This window comes from Protopterus annectens, chromosome 1.part0 (genome assembly GCF_019279795.1).
Source record: "Protopterus annectens isolate FY-2018-M chromosome 1.part0, PAN1.0, whole genome shotgun sequence".
Taxonomy (NCBI): domain Eukaryota; kingdom Metazoa; phylum Chordata; order Ceratodontiformes; family Protopteridae; genus Protopterus; species Protopterus annectens.
Window position 1 is genome coordinate 95,129,381 of NC_056725.1, and position 18,360 is coordinate 95,147,740.

Sequence of the window (18,360 nt, forward strand, 5' to 3'; positions counted from 1 at the left end):
AAATTCCCAGATCCTCTGTGGATATCCTTCATCAGATTAGGAAGATAGCAGAATATTCTCTGGAGGACAGTGCAGAGCAATGCACTAAAATGCAAAGCGTCACCTTCTGACAGCTGTTGTTGAAATTGAACTTTGTTCTAGAAACTACTAAGGTGCTGCCGTTATATCAGGCACTGACTACTGATTCCACTCTGTGAGCCACTTTATAGACTGGAGTGTGTGCATGTGATGTGATTACACTAGAAACTCAGGTACATTTCCAGTTTTCTGAAGCACCTTGATTCTTTGGCACAGTGCATTCTATAGACAGTCTTTTATCATGGTTAGATAATAACTGTTCATGTGTGCCTTTATTAATGAACTAGAAACAGATGTACAGTATGACACTGACACCTGAAAGTACAGTATGGAACTGTCTATTCCAGAATGACAATGTTAAGATTTCAAGTGATATAGAATACTAAAAATAAGATGTGCACAGCTCTGCTCTTATCTGTAAAAGACACTAGCTATTTCCTGTAGACTTATTAAACAGTGACTTTTTTGTTTCTATAAATGGTCTATGATGTACTTTGACTTGAAAATGAAAGTGTTTTATTCAAATGCACCTTTGCATAAAACACACATGGGGAAGAGAAGACAGACTGGGACCTATTTACAGCATGCTCCCTCCTTCTCTTTTAGGCTCAGGTTTCTGTTAAATGACAACTCTTCCTTGGAGAAAGCTTTAAAAAAACAATAGATCTCTTAATTTTCCTAATTGTTCAATAGTCAGCCAATGACAAGGAGGTTTTGGGTAACAGTGGGCTGAGTCTGAAATCGATATCCTAAGGTTTCATCTGCAGAGGTGCATTTGGAGCTTGAAGATTAAGTAGGAAGAAAGAGAGAGAGAGAGAGAGAGACAGACAGACAGACAGAAAGGCGAGCACTGAGAGCTCTGAACTGCAGGATCTTTTCAAAGTAACAGGAGATTTGGGAACTGTATTCAGAAACTTTTCAGGTCTGCGTTACTTTATTGTTAATTACATTTATCTTTTCCTGTATGCACCTTACATTAAATGAGATATATAATATTTAAAAACTCATTCATAGTGTCTGATAAGTTAAACAGCACCCCTGCCCCCCCCAAAAAAATCTCTGATGTAAGCAATTTGTTTTGACAAATCGAGTGAGCACTAATCAAAGTTACAAAGTCAAAATAGTTTCCTGAAGTGAGTTGTTACCTTCTGAATGAACTAATACATTTAGTCACTGTGGAATTTATTAAGTCAGAAGCATCTGCTAGAAGCAGTGGTGTTGTCAAGTGTATCCGACGCTTTTCCGGGAGACAGCCTCTTTGACTTTAGATGGTTCCTGCAGTATGTCCATGATGACTTTTGGATTCACTCAAGAACAAGTAGCTTGTGTGTGTGAAGTACTACAACAAGGTGGAAACATTGAACGTCTGGGAAGATTTCTCTGGTCTCTTCCAGCATGTGATCACCTGCATAAGAATGAGAGCGTCCTCAAAGCCAAAGCTGTGGTCGCCTTTCATCGAGGGAACTTCAGAGAGCTCTACAAGATCCTAGAAAGTTACCAGTTTTCCCCTCACAACCACCCAAAGTTACAGCAACTGTGGCTGAAAGCTCATTATGTGGAGGCAGAAAAATTAAGAGGCAGACCTTTGGGAGCTGTTGGAAAATATAGGGTTCGACGGAAATTTCCACTGCCAAGGTCTATTTGGGACGGTGAAGAAACTAGTTACTGTTTTAAGGTAAGAAATCAAGTTTCATTGTCTTCAAAATGTGACAATGTTTATTTTGCCTGAAGCAGTTTCTAGAATTTAATATGAACAGTATGAAATTATACAATTAGACATTTCACAGAGAAGCACTTTATCAAACATCTGGAACTGTTAAACCTTCTTTGCAATTTGCCAAAACTACTGCAACTGCAAAATAAATAAATAAATAAATAAATAATCCCAGACATTCTTCTTGTAAAGATATAACATAGTTTACACCCCACTACCTTTTTCTGTGAGAGGGTGGTATCAAAAGGAAGAGACAAGAGCAGCAGGTAGGTAGTGAAGTCTTGTTCAATGGCTTAAGAACTCTTTCAGAAATCAAGCAATGTTTCAAGTCTGTCTAGAACCAAATGTTTACAATGTGCCACTGGATACACAACTGAAGATCAATTCTTTACTTCAACCAACCATTTGAGCAATGTTTCTTCATGCTCATAGTAAAAAAAAAATCAGAATAGTAAATACACATTAAATTATTTGGTTTACTAATGAATTAAGTTCTGTTAAAATATTCCTTTCCAGCATTCTCAGCTCACCTTTGATAAACCACATTAAAACTCAGTAGAAAAGACCCAGTATGATAAAGTGTGTTGTTATAAACAAACATCTAGTAATCAGGAAAGGCAGAATAATATACACTGTAAACAATTCAAAAAAGGAAGTCTTCCATTATCTGTGATATGAATAAACCAACATCAGGATGTAAAAATAAACACATTTAATATATATTTTTGTTTTAAAACTGCTGCTCTTTTCAATGCTTTGTTTCTTCCATCTGTAAAGCAGAACAAAGATCAGGATCCTGCTGGAAGTAAGATAATTATCATGCATCATTCAGTATGGTGTCAAAACTGTGTTTCTAGAAACCCAGTATAGGTCAAGAACTACTAACATGTTCAGAATCTGCGTAAACTACAATTAACATTTCTAAATGCATTAATTTTAACACACTGGTGTAATTGTAGAACACGGCAGGCTGCACTACTCATTTTCAAATTACACTGTTCAGGAAATTGCAACAAATTGTACTTAGCAGCTTCTCTTCCCTCTAGAGTCTTATTTAGAAAAGTGATTGGGCTATAAAATGTGCAATCATAAAAATATGGAGAGAGCATTAACAGAAACTGTATTTCAGTAGCTTAAATCTTTCATGTAAGAGACTGGAGGCACCAAAACTGGGGATGTAACAATATTCTCATTTAGTAAAGTCTGGTGACCATTTTATGAGCCCAGTATGATTTGTCTGTCTGAGAATTTTAAACTTAGGTGGCAATCTTTTCTGTATTTTTAAAAACTATACCACTCATGCACAATTTTGAAACTGTAAAAATTGTTTTCTACTTTTCTGCAGTTGGAGAGCTTTATAAGTGTGTTTTCATGTTTAAATTATGACACTCACTATTCGGTTTTACAAAAGAGCTGTTGTATTTTGCTTTCTCCTCCTTAGTGTTCTTAAACATGCTTTTGGCATCATGTACATTTATTTAAAAACATTAAAATGTATTCACAGCATTATAATGTTTCAACATGTATTCAGTAACATATCTTTTTTTATTAAACACAGACCAAGTTAGACAATAGTAGTAGTAGTACACAATACTCCTTCGGCAGAATACATGATTTTTATGCATTATTAGCATAAAAAATTCTGATGGAAAAGGCAGTAAAGGCCAAAAATCCCTACTGCTTGCTATATGGTCCAGTTTTCTCATTACATAAGATTTAAAGGCTTCAAAAGGTAAAGTCATAAAGGTAAATCTTTACCTTAAGTAAAACTTTACATATAGACAGACATGATAATGAATATATATTACTGCTACCAGCACCTACTGAAAAATATCTGCAAAGTGTTTAACCTGATGAAAGAGCCACAGGGATTAAGAAAATGCTACTATTAATTTTGTACATAACTTACTGCTTCTGCCATAACAAAAATCCTTACTTTTACCTTATTTGATTAATTTGGTAAAGGAATCCATTTTTTGGAAGAAATGTTTCTGTTCATACACAACAGCTAGTATAACTCAGAATGCAGTATTTTTAATTTAGTGCAAATTCTTCCCAATTCAGTATCCAAAAATAAATGTCGCACAAGAGGTTTAAAATAAGAAAATGGCAATTTACATATATGAAATCTAAAGTAAAATAATAATAAACATAATTAAATGACAGAGTTTAAGTACATTATAAAAGTTCTGTTTCAGTATGAAAAGATCTATATAATTGCTTTTTAGATAGGATGCAAAACCTCATGGTTTTTATCTCAAGAGCAAAAATACATATGTTTTCTTCCCATGGAATGTGCTTTATAAAGTTAGATAGACAGATATATAGATTTAAATACATACATAAATATTTATATATAATAATTATAGTGTGGTGTAACTTACCCAACAGCAACAGCAAACATGCAGTTCAATCCTCTTGACACACCTGTTAAAAATTAAAATTTGAGTTGGCAGGATGCAGATTGAGTAAGGAGAAAATTATTATAACAGAAAAAGAAGGCATTTTCCGCATGAATGCTGTGAAGAACAAAGGGACTTATATGAAAAGTAGCAAGGAATTTGAGGAAATATTTCCCACGGTAAACATGCTGAATACGTATGGAGAGACAGAGACAGAAGGTACCTGGATGCTGATACAAAGGAGCCCTAACAAAAGAAGTTTTGGTATAGTCTGGTGTTACTAGATGCAGAGAGAAAACAGGAAGAGAAGAGCAAGGTGTACCCGCTAGCAAATTTTATAAAGTACAATGTAAGTACCAATGACAAATCCAAAAAGCAGATCTACGTTCAGTAAATTATTTATTTTTTGTTGTCTATTTATATAGCTATCTCAGAAGAGGAACAGATTAAGACTTTTCTACACAAGAACTGATATGTTTCTTTTCAGAAATAGCTGCAACCTGGCAAATACATATTGCCTCCCTAATGTTAGCATACTTACGCATACTTTAATAAAATATTGTAAAAAGCCAGTGGCAGTGAACATAAAAGAACCTTACTTAAACCACTATTTCCTCTATCTTTTTTTTTAGTATTCTAGAAACATTTATACAAAATGACCTAATACAGTGTCGGCATCTTGCCCAGAAGTGCCTTTCTACATTCTTTTGTACCCCTACAGTGAATTAGGAAATCAGTGTGGCTAAGCCATAACAGTCGTTTACTATCTAGGAACCAACTGGCAATTTCAAGTTCACTGTCAGGAAACAAAAGTCTTCTGTCTGTAGTGTGTGTGTGTGTGTGTGTGTAGTGCATGCGTGGCTAGAAATTTAAGTGAACAAAAGCAAATCTATGCTGGAGGGATAGATTCCTGTCCCAGAGACTTCCCATCTATGTCAAGCAAAGTTCTTCATTAGCATTCTTCAAGAAAAATCTTGATGAGTGGATGGGAAATAGGAAATACACCACAGAGATCACTTCTGTGTCTCTGCTGGACAGTGGCACAGGAAAACAACTTTCTTGGGTGGCGTAAGCCGGGTAACCTTTTTGGCTAGGCTTACGTAGGCCCTTGGGTCAATAGCCTAATACCTACCTTATGAACCTATGAACCTATTGATGATTAAAATCCACAAACTGTATTTGCCAAAATATCCTGCCAATAAATACCCAGTCAAGCCCCCCACACCCCCAGAACTTATATATACCAAATTCTGCTCTCACCAACTCAAAGAAAGGTGAAATTCCCCAAAAAGGAAATCACTTCCAGCACAACTGGCTAACAGGGATTTCCTGGATCTCAGTCATCAGTGAGTTGAACCTCGGGCACTTGAAGCTCAAGCATTCAATCTTCATTCATCAGTAGGTTACCTATGCATGCGCACGTGTGTGTGTGTGTGTGTGTGTGTGTGTGTGTGTGTGTGTGTGTGTGTGTGTGTGTGTGTGTGTGTGTGTGTGTGTGTCTGTCTGTTTAAATAAATAAACCACGATGCATCACTATGTAGGTGGGAGCATTTCCCTCCTGGCAACATTACATACCCCAAGGTGACACTGCCCAGCACATCAGTAGAAGACAGGCGTTAACAAGAAATACCCCACCATAAGCCACAGTTTGACAGTGTCTCCCATGCCTTCTTCCCACTTGGAAGTGCATGATGGAAAGTACCAGAGTACCCATGCACAAGTAGTTTAAGGCCTCCCTGCAGGTTGAGGTCAGCTGGAAGGGTGACCCCTCTCTGGTGGGGGGTTAAACCAGGTTGTCATTACAGTAAGAACACCTTCAAGGATGGAAGTATTGAGGAGATGACCATAGACAAACCAAAAGTCAGCTGTATGTGTGTGGGAAAAAAAAAAAAGATAAGGCTTTCGATCTCTACAGTTACTGTTGCAGGAAAGCATTTAGCGAACTATACTATAGGATGTCAGTATGAAAAGTACCAGCAAGTGCTTATAGAAAAAAGGATTTCTTTGCACCATACTGCCCATCTAGTTTTATCTTTCAAGGACTTGTACTGATTAATAAACATTCACGAATGGTCACATAATGGCAGACTGCATCCCATATGATAGAAAGGGCACCTGCATGACATTTTGTTTGCAATAATGAATGCCTTTGTAGGAGCAGACAGTAACTGCCTGTTGAAAGTCAACTGACACTAGGCCCTTCTGCCAAGATTTAAGTGATCAGTTCATTTGTACCAAAGGAAGAAAAACAATTATCTGACAAGAACAAAAGCAAAGTGTTGATTTAAATAACTTGTATGTATTTCATAGTATGTGAACTCACATAAGGAACTATGTCAAAGGGCAACAGCAGAACTAATACTTCAGACACATCAGACCAGCACCATTTTGTCTGTTGTATTGCTACTCTGTTTTTTCAGGATTATAGAATGTATGGATATGCAGTACTATACAGAAAAGAAAATACATACATCTATTGTATGATCACTAGTCACAAAAATACAAATGTCAGATATCTATCAAACAATAATGGACGGTATACATAAAAAACAAGTCTTAAATGTTGTTCACCCAAATATGTTGCATCATTTGCGGAGGAACTCAGAAAATTCAAGATAAGCTTAATCAGGAAGAAATCCCAGCATGTTTGTGTCGCATCTGTTTTTATGACCACATGATACTGTGTAGAGAATGAAAAGCTATTTTTAATATATGGACATAACTTTGTACGTGGTTAGTCACCACAGTGAAGCAAAATCATGGACTATTTAGTTATGAGCAGTAAATACCGTGTGTGGCATCCAACTGTACTTGCCTATCCATTCAGAAGTTACTTCTGTTCTTTTTACTCTGCCTGCCAATAGTCAAACCCAGTAATAGTGTGAAATATCTAGCATTTAGTGCAGAGGATTAAGACAATGAGCAGGCAGCAGTAGTCTAGGGTTTGACTCCTTCAGCCTCCATGTTCCAAGTTTGTGACTGAGCAATTGTTTAATCAGCCTGTGCTCTGGGTTTCCTCTAAAAGGGACATTGGTGGCCAGTAGGCTTACCCAGTTAAAGTAAATAAAAAAAAAATGGATTTTAAATCTATGAAACATCAGATCCCAAATAATATTATCTAAATTCAATAGCCCCCATACTTCATCCTGTTTAATAAAGTTGTTCACTTAATGTGGCCCCCATATCTTTCAACTGTCCAGATTTTTGCAGAATGCCCAGAATTTTATCTCATATTTTTGGTCTGTTCCTCATAATATTTGTGGTTTTCTGGCAAATCATTGAGGATTGAAGTTACTAAATAAAACTAAATAATGACAAGCATTTGAGTTTCAGACTTCATATTCTGCAGAAAATGCATAATAATGTGAAACCCGTTATTCTAACAATTTTATAAATCTGTACAACCAATATTTAAATTCTATCCCTATTTTTGGGCCTTTGTCCCATTACCCTGTTATTTCTTGCTTTGTCCAGATTTATTGTGCTGAGAGGTTGAGAGGTATGGTGGTACCCCATCAAAAAAAAAAAATACAAGCCTATACATCTATCTCTATATATATATATATTATATATCAATAGATGTGTGTCTGTGTGTGTGCGTGTGTGCGTGTGTGGTGTGTGTGTGTGTGTGTGTGTGTGTGTGTGTGTGTGTGTGTGTGTGTGTGTGTGTGTATATTCTGTTTCTGTGACTTTACTTTATGCTGCATGAAGGAGTGTTTGCTGGTATGTATAAGGGCATACTTGTGCATGTGAAAGTTTTGTGAATCTCTAAGTATGTGTAAGGTTTTGTGTGTCTAGGTTTTTGTTGCCATTCCTTCAGTACTGGCAGTGCAAGCATTTTTTTTTCTTTTGTAAGGCTGGTATTACCGGTACTGAATGAATGAATGTTAGCAATGTGTGTGTTTTTGTCTAGAATGTGATTTATAGGTGTTATGTTTTCTGGAGATGGTGCGCTTGCTAAGTGTGCGCGTGTGTGTGTGTGTGTGTGTGTGTGTGTGTGTGTGTGTGTGTGTGTGTGTGTGTGTGTTTGTTTTGTATGGTGTTGGACTGGTTCAGGACTGCAGTGCAGTGAAAACTGTGAATAACCCTTTTCCCCACTGTTGTGCAGTGTCAGACTTGGTATATATAGCTAGCAGGAAGTACTGGGATGCAAACCCCCACACAGGGAGGAGGTACAGGAGGGACTTGCCCAGCACAAAAAATATTATTTAGGTTTTGTTGCTGCCTGAATAGGCAAGTCAGATTTTGTCAGCTCCTCCCTGGATCATTGAACCTGATCCAATGAAACTGGACTAAGCAAAATTAGGGAACATGATTAAACATGTCCTGCAATGGGGCAAGTCCATCTCTCCTTGGTCTTAGCATTCAGCAAGCAGGTTTTTATGGATCAGGGATGACAATCCAGGACTTGAAGGAACACAGTTTGACAATGCACACTGAGCATGCATGATACAGACACATGCACACATACATGTATAACATATCATTTGTATGCATGCATGCGTGTATGTTTATGTTAACCACTTCAAGCAACTTTTCATCCTTAGAATGCCTTAGAATAAACCTGAAGGGTACTGCCCAAATACCTGTGTGGATAAGAAAAAAAGAACAAAACTGCAAACTGCTCTAAAGATTTACCATGTTAAAAGCTATAGTGCCTACACAGCATACTTTTTATAGAGGAATATGCGACCAAGAGTAACATAACTGCTGATAAAAAGTGAAATTTACCTGAAATACTCTGAACATAATATTGAATGGTGCTAAGCCTTGTTGCCTCGGACAGTTTGAATGCTGTCTGAATCTGACATTTATAAATAAATAAACAAACGTGACTACATAGTAAATCACAGTATTCATACTCTTACCCATAGCCCAAACACTATTTTACAATGCTTGTCTGCAACATGTTGTATTTCTGCACCGACTAACTACTTCTAAGAATATATGCAGCTGTACTTAAAAGGCTCGAACACTGTAGAAGCAATGGCAATGCAGAATATGGTAGTGCCTGAGGTACTTTTTTTAGCTTATACTTCATTTTGTATGTCTTGTATTGTTTCAGGAAAACCTTAAATGAGTTATGCAAAACATGAATATACTTTTATTTTCTTTTATCTGTACTTCTCTGCTCACTAATGAGCTAGGAAGACCAAAGTTTTGGAACTTCAAACAGAAACTGAAGGTTAAATAGACAACCGCACAAACAGTCAGATCTAGAAGGTAGTATGTCATATGATACACCCTGCATACATATGTTCAAACATGGGAGTTGTTTTCACATCACTCAAATCTTTACTCTCTCTCTAAGAAACAGTAAATAAGGAATGTTGAAATGTGAAAAACTAAGTAAAATGTTTATAAGACAAGAGCTTGAACTCTGAATAAAGGCTGTCAAACCAGATCAAACATGTAGTCTTTTGGCTACCTTTAAGTGAAAATATACAGACAAGGAAAATAATGAAGCAAAATAAATCTCACAAATTCAGAAAATTAGTACCTTTAATGTACCAAAGAAGTTTCAAACAAAAGTTTTATTAAGCTTTTTCCAACTTGAACCCTTCTTGAGATTACCATAGTAAAATAACTTTCGCTGAAAATGAGTGTTTGAGAAAACTGAAAAATCTGCATGAAATTGATACGTTTTGAAAGATGACAAGCTTTTTTTTTCTCTTTTACTGCATATTCACCTTCTGAAATTGAAGACTGATGCACACACTTGAATGACTTTAGAAAACCATGTGCAAGATGGCTTAATAAATAATTTTCAGTTATTATTTCCATACCATAAAGTAATGCTGCAACTTGTTTTATTCAGATTAGTATTAACAGTAAAATTAGAACATGTGAGTATTTTAAAGGTAGTTTGGGGGTCAGAACTTGAAGTAAGTGAATGAAGCATTTACACTACCTGAGCCCCTCTATGAAATTACTAAAATGAAATGATTTTCACTCAGAGTGAACATCTGAGACCCCTATGATTTGCTTTGAGTCACCTATAATGGTTACGAGCAGCCCTAGAATTAAAGTTTGCGAACAATTAAACATTTTTTTTCTTAAAAAACATTAAGTGAAAGAAAATATGTGTAACCCTATGGCTTCACAAAAATGACATTTTTCCATTACTTACAATTCTGGGGAAATTATATTATTGAGTCTAAATGTTTTACTTTGCTTCATTTTGGATTATTGTTAGATTATATGCTTTTTGGAGCTAAAATCCAATTATATTAAATCGATTACCTTTAAAAGAAAAACAGTCTTTTATTAAATTGTTTTAGTAGACTGAAATAAACAATATAGTTATTAGTAGAAACAAAGAAATATAATTTTTCTTTTAGAGTAAGTATAATTGTGATTAGTGTTACTAGTTAATTAACTCATAATACAAAACTATAATATGGAGTTGTGCACATTTTGTCAATTCTTAATTTTGTGAAAGTATCTGTATGTTACGCACAGAAATATTTGTGATTCCAGGTGAGCATAAAACTTCTAAAACAAATAAGTTATAAATACCAGTTCTAATATAGTAACATAAAAATGATGAAACAACGAGTTCCAAAGTGTACACTCAATTTGGAAACATTTATTTGTAAGTTTGTCTGACTAACTGCTATTTCTGCCATATCCCACATATAACATTTTTATAACAACAACAAAAAAAGAAAGAAAGAAAATGTTTACCATTTTTAATGTACATTAGTGCTATGTAACATTTAGAGCACTATCGCTAAATTTAACTTTGAATTGGCTTTTTAATATCTTCTTTACTAAAAAATATAGACTTTGTCCATTATGTTTGTATACCTAATTTCTGAACTCCAGAATCTCCAGATTAGGTCAACAATTCTAAATGCCAAATAATTTAGGGAAGAAGTACATTTGTAGATTACACATGCATTGCCTTCTGTAAAGTATTTGACTGCGCAGTCCGTAGTGTTAACAGACAATGATTTGTACATAAAAATCAGTTTTTATCGCCAGCAACTTTAATACCTGGTGTCATTTTTAAACACAAAAACAAGGAATGGGCAACCAAGTATAATGGATTAATGGTGCATATTTCAGAAAGAAAAAAGTGAAAGGTAAAAAGGAGTAGCTGAAGTATGAATGTTATTCATTTTCTGAACAGAAAAAATGCATTTGTCATTATTTAAATGTGATGGATCCATTTATTTCTGAAAATATATAAAATGTTCTCTAATGTTTAAACTACTTTATATATATATATATATATATATATATACATATATATATATATATATATATTTTTTTTTTTTTTTTTAAACTTAGAATTATGATTTTTCTGACAAAATAAAACCTTGCTCAAATATCAGGGAATGGAATTTGAGCAGAGGACATATAAAACAGGTTAAGTAGCCATATGAAATATTTTATGAATACAGTGACTTGGTATTCTTTATAAAATAGTAAATAAAACATTTATCTTCATCTTTCCTTTTTGCGACATTTCTTGCACCTGAGAGGCATGATTTAGCTGAAAAAAATTTTATCTTGATTAAAGAAAAATCAGGCAAATAAATCAGAAATGTGATAAGTAGCCTGCCTTTTTAAACCACTTTCATAATACCTCAACACACTCTATATACCTCTGAAAATAATGTTTAGGAAGTCTATTTAACATGCATTTTTAACAATATTTTTATTTGGCCCAGGAATCATCTGACAAAGTGAAATCATGATTAACTGACTGTCAAAGAAAGGAATCTGAACAAATTACAAATGAGGCAATATATTACTAGAATGGTGGGTTAAAACAGCAAGTTAGGTTACGCTAAGCAGAGTATTTTCAAATATCTGAGAGGATGCGACAATGTATGTGAAATAATTGAGTACTACTAAGATAACGCACACATAAATATTGCTGTTTTTGTAAAATATCTGAAACTAGCTTTCTTGTAGCTTTCTTCTAAAGTCATACTGCAGACCTCCTGTCCAAAAATGTTTCCTAATTAGTGTATATAAAGAAAATACATGACAAGCAATTTCAGAGGTAGGGCCAGAGTGCAGGCACACACACACACACACACACACACACACACACACACACACACACACACACACACACACACACACATATACTGATACTTATTTATGGTTATGAGAAATATTGAGTGTCATATTAACAACAGCACTACAAGGAATATATATTGGCAATCAAAACAGTGAACAATGACAACAATTTGTTTATTCACTAATTTCATTTTAATGCTTTATTCTTATAGTGCTATTGTGAAGCCAGGTCTTATCCCAACAGTCAGTGAGTGAAAAGCATAGAGCTAATCCTGGTTGGGAGATTGTACATGACATGATATATGCAAACACTTACACACATATACCACACCCACACCTACAGTCTGTTTTAGATGATGGCCAGTTCATTTGCTAGTAAATCCTTGGGAAGTAAGAGGAAACAAAAGCATAGAAAGGAAAACCCATGTTGTCATGGGACTCAGTAGTTGCCTGGGGTCAGGTACTGAAGAATTTCAAAATCAGAAGGATTTCTTCACAGTGTTAAATGTAAAAATGTAAGAGTATAGAATTGATAGTTTTTGACACGTTTGTCTCAAACTTTCAACATGCATGCCTTTTTATAACATCCTGATAACTAAATCAACACAACATGAAGGTGCTTCTGCACAGTAGCTTCACAACAGATGTGTGGAACATCGATAGCAGAGTTCATAACATAGGCTCCTACAGACAACACACTACAGTGAAGCTAAAATAATGTGTTTCTATTCCAAATAAATCTATCTTGTATGAAATCTCCTAACAGAAAGAAAAGTAAAAAAAACTATATCTATTTAGCTATGTATATATATATATATATATATATATATATATATATATATATATATATATATATATACACACACACACACACACATATGTATATATATATATATATATATATATATATATATATATATATATATATATATATATATATATAGGTTTACTATAATTTTCTAGATCACACTTTGTGCAAACTATCATTTCTATGAATCATAGAAACAAAAACATTAGTGAACAGCAAAAAAGTAGAAACGTGGAAGTGCTGAATGTTCGAATTCGGCACAATTTGAACATTCACCTCACTTCCGCAAACAGAATCACTGTCCAACACACAGTAAACAACGTGTTTGCAGGGGGGGGGCAAGTAAGTGATGTTTCAATAATTTTTGTATGTTTTTGCATGAGCATAGATTGTCAATCTGTGCATGCATAGTAGCATGTCGGCATTTGCAAAGTCAGCCTTTCAGTGTCAACTTTGTAAATGTTGAGATTTTGGTGTTTCAAGCAATATCAGCACATCTCTCTCTCTCTCTCTCTATATATATATATATATATATATATATATATATGTAGATATGCATTGTCTCGATATGAAAAATGGCAGTTGTCAGTGCTTGCAAGGTGTTATGACAGAATGCATTCATTGTAATTTATGACAATACTGACTAAAGCTGAAAAAGACACGACACTGCAGTTCAGGTGGCTGTTATATTCTACCATCTAAATTTTAAAGAACTTTGTGGTAATCCTGTTTTATGAACAAAGTAATGCAAATTACTGTTTTTATAGTATGACATTGTAGAGCAAATGCAAAATCTGCTGTGTCACAAAACAAAAATTGGACTGGATCCAAAAAAGTTAGTCGTTATATTTATGAGCTCATGAATTAAATAAAGAACTCCACATAACGATCAAAATTCTGAAAATTTTGTTAAACTATAAAGATTCTTCAGAAACTGGAAACCAGATTTAAATCCAGTGCAGTTCTTATCTCAGTTCATGAACCTGTTATAAAGACTAAAGTCATGTAGTATTTAAATGAAGGTGATTGCCCTGTAGCTGTAGATGGCTAGCATAAGTGAGTTTGGAAGTAGCAAGGTTTCAGTGGGAGGCTTTGCATGGGGTTTAGTAAGATAACAGTAACAATTATGAAAGCTATTTTCTGAGCTAAAGATGTAAAAGAAGAAAACAACAAGGACAATTTTTATTTATCCTGGGAAGTCTTTACAAATGGAAGAGGAGCCGCCAAGATCTTATGTCCGTGAACAATGAGAAGTTGGTGTTCCCAGTGTAATTATATTAAAATGCAGCTGTAGTTGGGAACCAGGCCATAACAAAGACAGATGCAGAAGTATGAAATATATTGAGGTTTTAAAAAAATATTCATTTTTAATTTTTGGACCTGGATAATGGGAGCGCACTGTTGAATACCAGACAGCCAACATGAGAAATGTGATATAAGGAATAGAAGAGATTTGTTCTGAGATTGTGCAGAGCTCAACTTACTATGGACAGAATAATGTATTAGTGGTAGTGGTGGTTTTGCCACAGCACATAAAAAGAGCACTCTGTTTATAGTTGTAGTCTTTTTAAAGTCAGATAACCAGGACACCATCCCAGCCCAATACAACCAAATGACTGGTTTGTTGAAGAAACAGCACCATAGGGTCTTTCCATCAATGATGTCCTAAATGTCAATCAGAGCACCCCACTGACCCTCTTCAAGAGAAATCTTGATGAGTGGATGGGAAATAGAAAATTCACCCCAGGGATCACTCCAGTGGCTCTACTCAACAGAGGCACTGTGAACTACGTTTGGGTGGCACGATGTCAGGGTAATCCTATGGGCTAGGCTTGTAAAGGCTCCAGGGCCATTAGCCTAGTACACAGCTATGAACCTATGAGTGTTGTGGAAAAGAATATTATCCATGTAGTTTATGACAGTGTCTTTTCAGAACAATGAACTAAATAATATATCTTATCTGTATGCAAAATATAATGATATTACAATATAAACCAAAGTATCAGTGATTTATTTGTTTTATTATTTATTTATTTTACATTTGTTTACCGGGATAGTCCAACTGGATATATGTCCATTTTCAGCGGAGGCCGGGGAGAAAAGCTCCAAGTTATTAACTTACATTAGTAACAGATACAAATTAACATAGATTACAGTCTTCAGCAAAATCACAAAATCAGGTTACATACATTTATAAACATGGTTGACAAATTAGAATGGGCAGTTTCACACAGATGCAGATTTTTCCAGTAACAAACTCTTGATAAGTAACTAAGTAAGAGCATATACATTTTAGAGACTAGTTGACAGATTTAACTAGGCAAGGTATCCTAGTCAGTGGGTTGGAGTTAGTCAGGTTTTGAACAGGGACATTGCCAGTCCATTTCAAAGTATAGCTTGAGACTTTTTTTGAACTGGGTTAGAGAAGGTTCCAGAGTGAGTTCAGCAGGCAGAGTGTTCCAAGTTTTGCCTACAAAGTTAGCAAATAGACAGTCACCAGCCACGTTTTTGCTTTTGGACATTTGGACCAGTAGTTTATTGGCAGAACGAAGTGATCTCAGGTTGCTGTAGGGGTTACTGATTTTGTTTAGTGCAGGTGTCTTATTGGGGTGGTTAAGAATTTTGTGGGTGATTATAAGTTGGTTATATTGGAGTAGACTAGTCCATTCAAGCTAACTTAGTTGAATTAAGTTGAGACAGTGGTGGGTCCTATAGGCCATACCTGTAGCAAATCTAGCAATATGGTTGTAACTGTGATGCCCGCATCATGGCCCAGCAATCAAGGAGCCTCAATCCTCACCACTAATACCAGGGAGGGCGGAAATGATAACAAATACACACAGTAAAGTACAATTTCCCTTAAGTGCACACAGAGATCACAGTCAGTCTGGGGCTGGTTGCTCCCTTGTTCCCCAGGTCCCCAATAAGACTCCCCAGTGGTACAGCTATAGGGTCCAGATCTCAGCCTAGCTGGCAAGCTAACCTCCAGTACCCTCTCTGTCCAACCAGTGCTTCATGTGCTTGCCCAAGTAGCTGACACACACACACACTTTAAGATAAGTATTTATACAACTTCACAGACACTCTTGGGAAAGGTTGATACAGATTCTCCAGCTGTGCCCCTTTATCCAGGCTATACGGTAGTAATCACTGCCACCACCAGCTAATATTTATCAGCTACTCAAAGACCCTTAAAAAGGTGTCCAATTATTACTGTGCAATACTATTATCCAATTGGTAGCATAGCCCATGGCTATAGCTATATGAGTGGCTTAGACAGTAAACTCTATAAATATGCAATGTATTCTAGAGCTTAATTATCTATACAAAAACCAGCTACAGGTAAAAGGTTTTTAAAATATTTAATAATAATACTAAAAACACAAGACAATACTACTACACCACAGTGCTATTCAAGAGTTCAGAGATCACACAGAAACTTAAAATAATTCAGTAGTACAGTTCTGACATAACAGAAAAACACTTAGTCTAATATTTACAGTCCTAGCTATTTCTACAAGAAAACATACTTATAAAATAACTTACTTATGACACAGGCAGAGTGCTGATACATTGGATATCCAAGATCAAAATGCTTCATAGTTTCTGGTTCTCACTGTTTAAATTGAAACTGCAGTTCTGATAAAACATTACATCATCTTTTTCACCATTCCTGGAGTTCCCAGGCTACACATTAACTACATTTACATTCTTTTACACTTAGAGCAATAAAGGACATTCCACATGTAAATTCTTCTCATTAACTTTAGCCTTAAAACAATAGGCAGGATGCTTACTCCAGACTCATCGACTACAAATTCTAACTTCAAAGAACACACAAAACATAATTTTAATTTCAAAGAACATTTGAAATGCTTGGCTTAGTTTTCCTTACAGTAGATGGCAATGTTGCTACAATCTTGAAGTTCACATTTTACAGTGATTTCTTTCATTTAAGAAACAGGCCTGTATTTTATATTTATATTTACAAATGCCAGAATTATGTATCAAATTCTATTTGACTAGGTTGGCAGCCTTCACCCCTTCTCTACCAGTCTTCACAGTAACAACTAGTGAGTTTGTTAAGAGTGGTTTTATTCAAGTTAATGAATTGGGGGGGGGCACAGAGAAGGGTAGACAGTAAGTGGGAGCAAGCAATAGAAATTATAGAGAATGGAGTGAGGAAAGGTTTGATCCTATAGAGGCAGCCCAGTTTTTTGTTAATGGTTTTGATAGTTTGATTGACATGGGTATCGTATTTAAGGATATTGTCAATTGTGACCCCTAGGAGTTTGGTGTGCACATCTGTGTATATCAGTGTGCCACTATTGGATTTTATAGTAAAGAATGGTGAGGAAGACTTGAAAGTGGGGGAAAAAATAAGCAGCTTAGTTTTGTTGGGGTTTAAAATAAGTTGATGGTTTGAGAACCATTTTTCAACAATATTGAAAGTATTCTGGGTTAGTGTCATAAGATCAGCCAGGGAGGTAGCTGCACAGATTAAAGCGGAGTTGTCCACGTATTGAATGCAGGTAGCCTTGGGAGTGACTGTGGATAGGTCATTGATAAAGACTGAGAAGAGAAGTGGTCCTAGTATGGAGCCTTGGGGGATACCTAGTGTGATGGGTAGACGGGTGGATAGTGTGTTCTGCCATAGTACTGCTTGTTGCCTTCTGGTCAGGTAAGATTGGAACCATTTAATCGCACAGTTATTTAAGTGAGAGTATCCTTAGGGTGTGGATATGTAATTGGTGGTTGATCATATCAAATGACTTGGAGAGATCTAAGATGAGGGCTGAGGTAAGCTTGTTATTGCTTGTGATGAGCAAGAGTGATGATTGCAAATACAAATGCATATAAGATCACTTTTTTATGTTGGTGATGGGCACACGCACACACACACACACACACACACACACACACACATACAAACACACACATACACACACACACACACACACACACACACACACACACACACACACACACACACACACACAGCCTTTTCATTTTTTTTAAATTTTCAGACACACATAGATCATGCATGATTACATGGCAGACTGGGTGCCAATAATTTAATGTATAATACAGGCAAGAAACATCACTTTATCATTGTATTACATTAAATTACAAGAGTTTATTGAGAAAGAGTCATAAAGTATACTTTTTTCCAGAGTTTAACACTGCTCAATGTATAAATAATGCATTCTCTTGTATGTGTCACTCCTAGATTTTTATGAATACATATTTTCAAATGTAATTTCATTCTAATGCCTCCATGGTTATACAGTTTGCAATGGTACGTATATGGTCATATTCAT

At 35.4% G+C, this 18,360-nt stretch overlaps 1 protein-coding gene across 1 annotated transcript in view; it reads left to right on the forward strand.

Moving 5' to 3' along the window:
- Positions 1 to 858: 858 nt before the first annotated feature.
- LOC122814085 (homeobox protein six1-like) overlaps positions 859 to 18,360 on the forward strand; it is an 84,709-nt gene continuing 67,207 nt past the window's right edge. Inside the window, exon 1 of the mRNA XM_044086730.1 lies at positions 859 to 1,753. Within this exon, the coding sequence (XP_043942665.1) occupies positions 1,361 to 1,753 (393 nt within the window). The 5' untranslated portion in view covers positions 859 to 1,360. The remainder of the gene's footprint in view (positions 1,754 to 18,360) is intronic.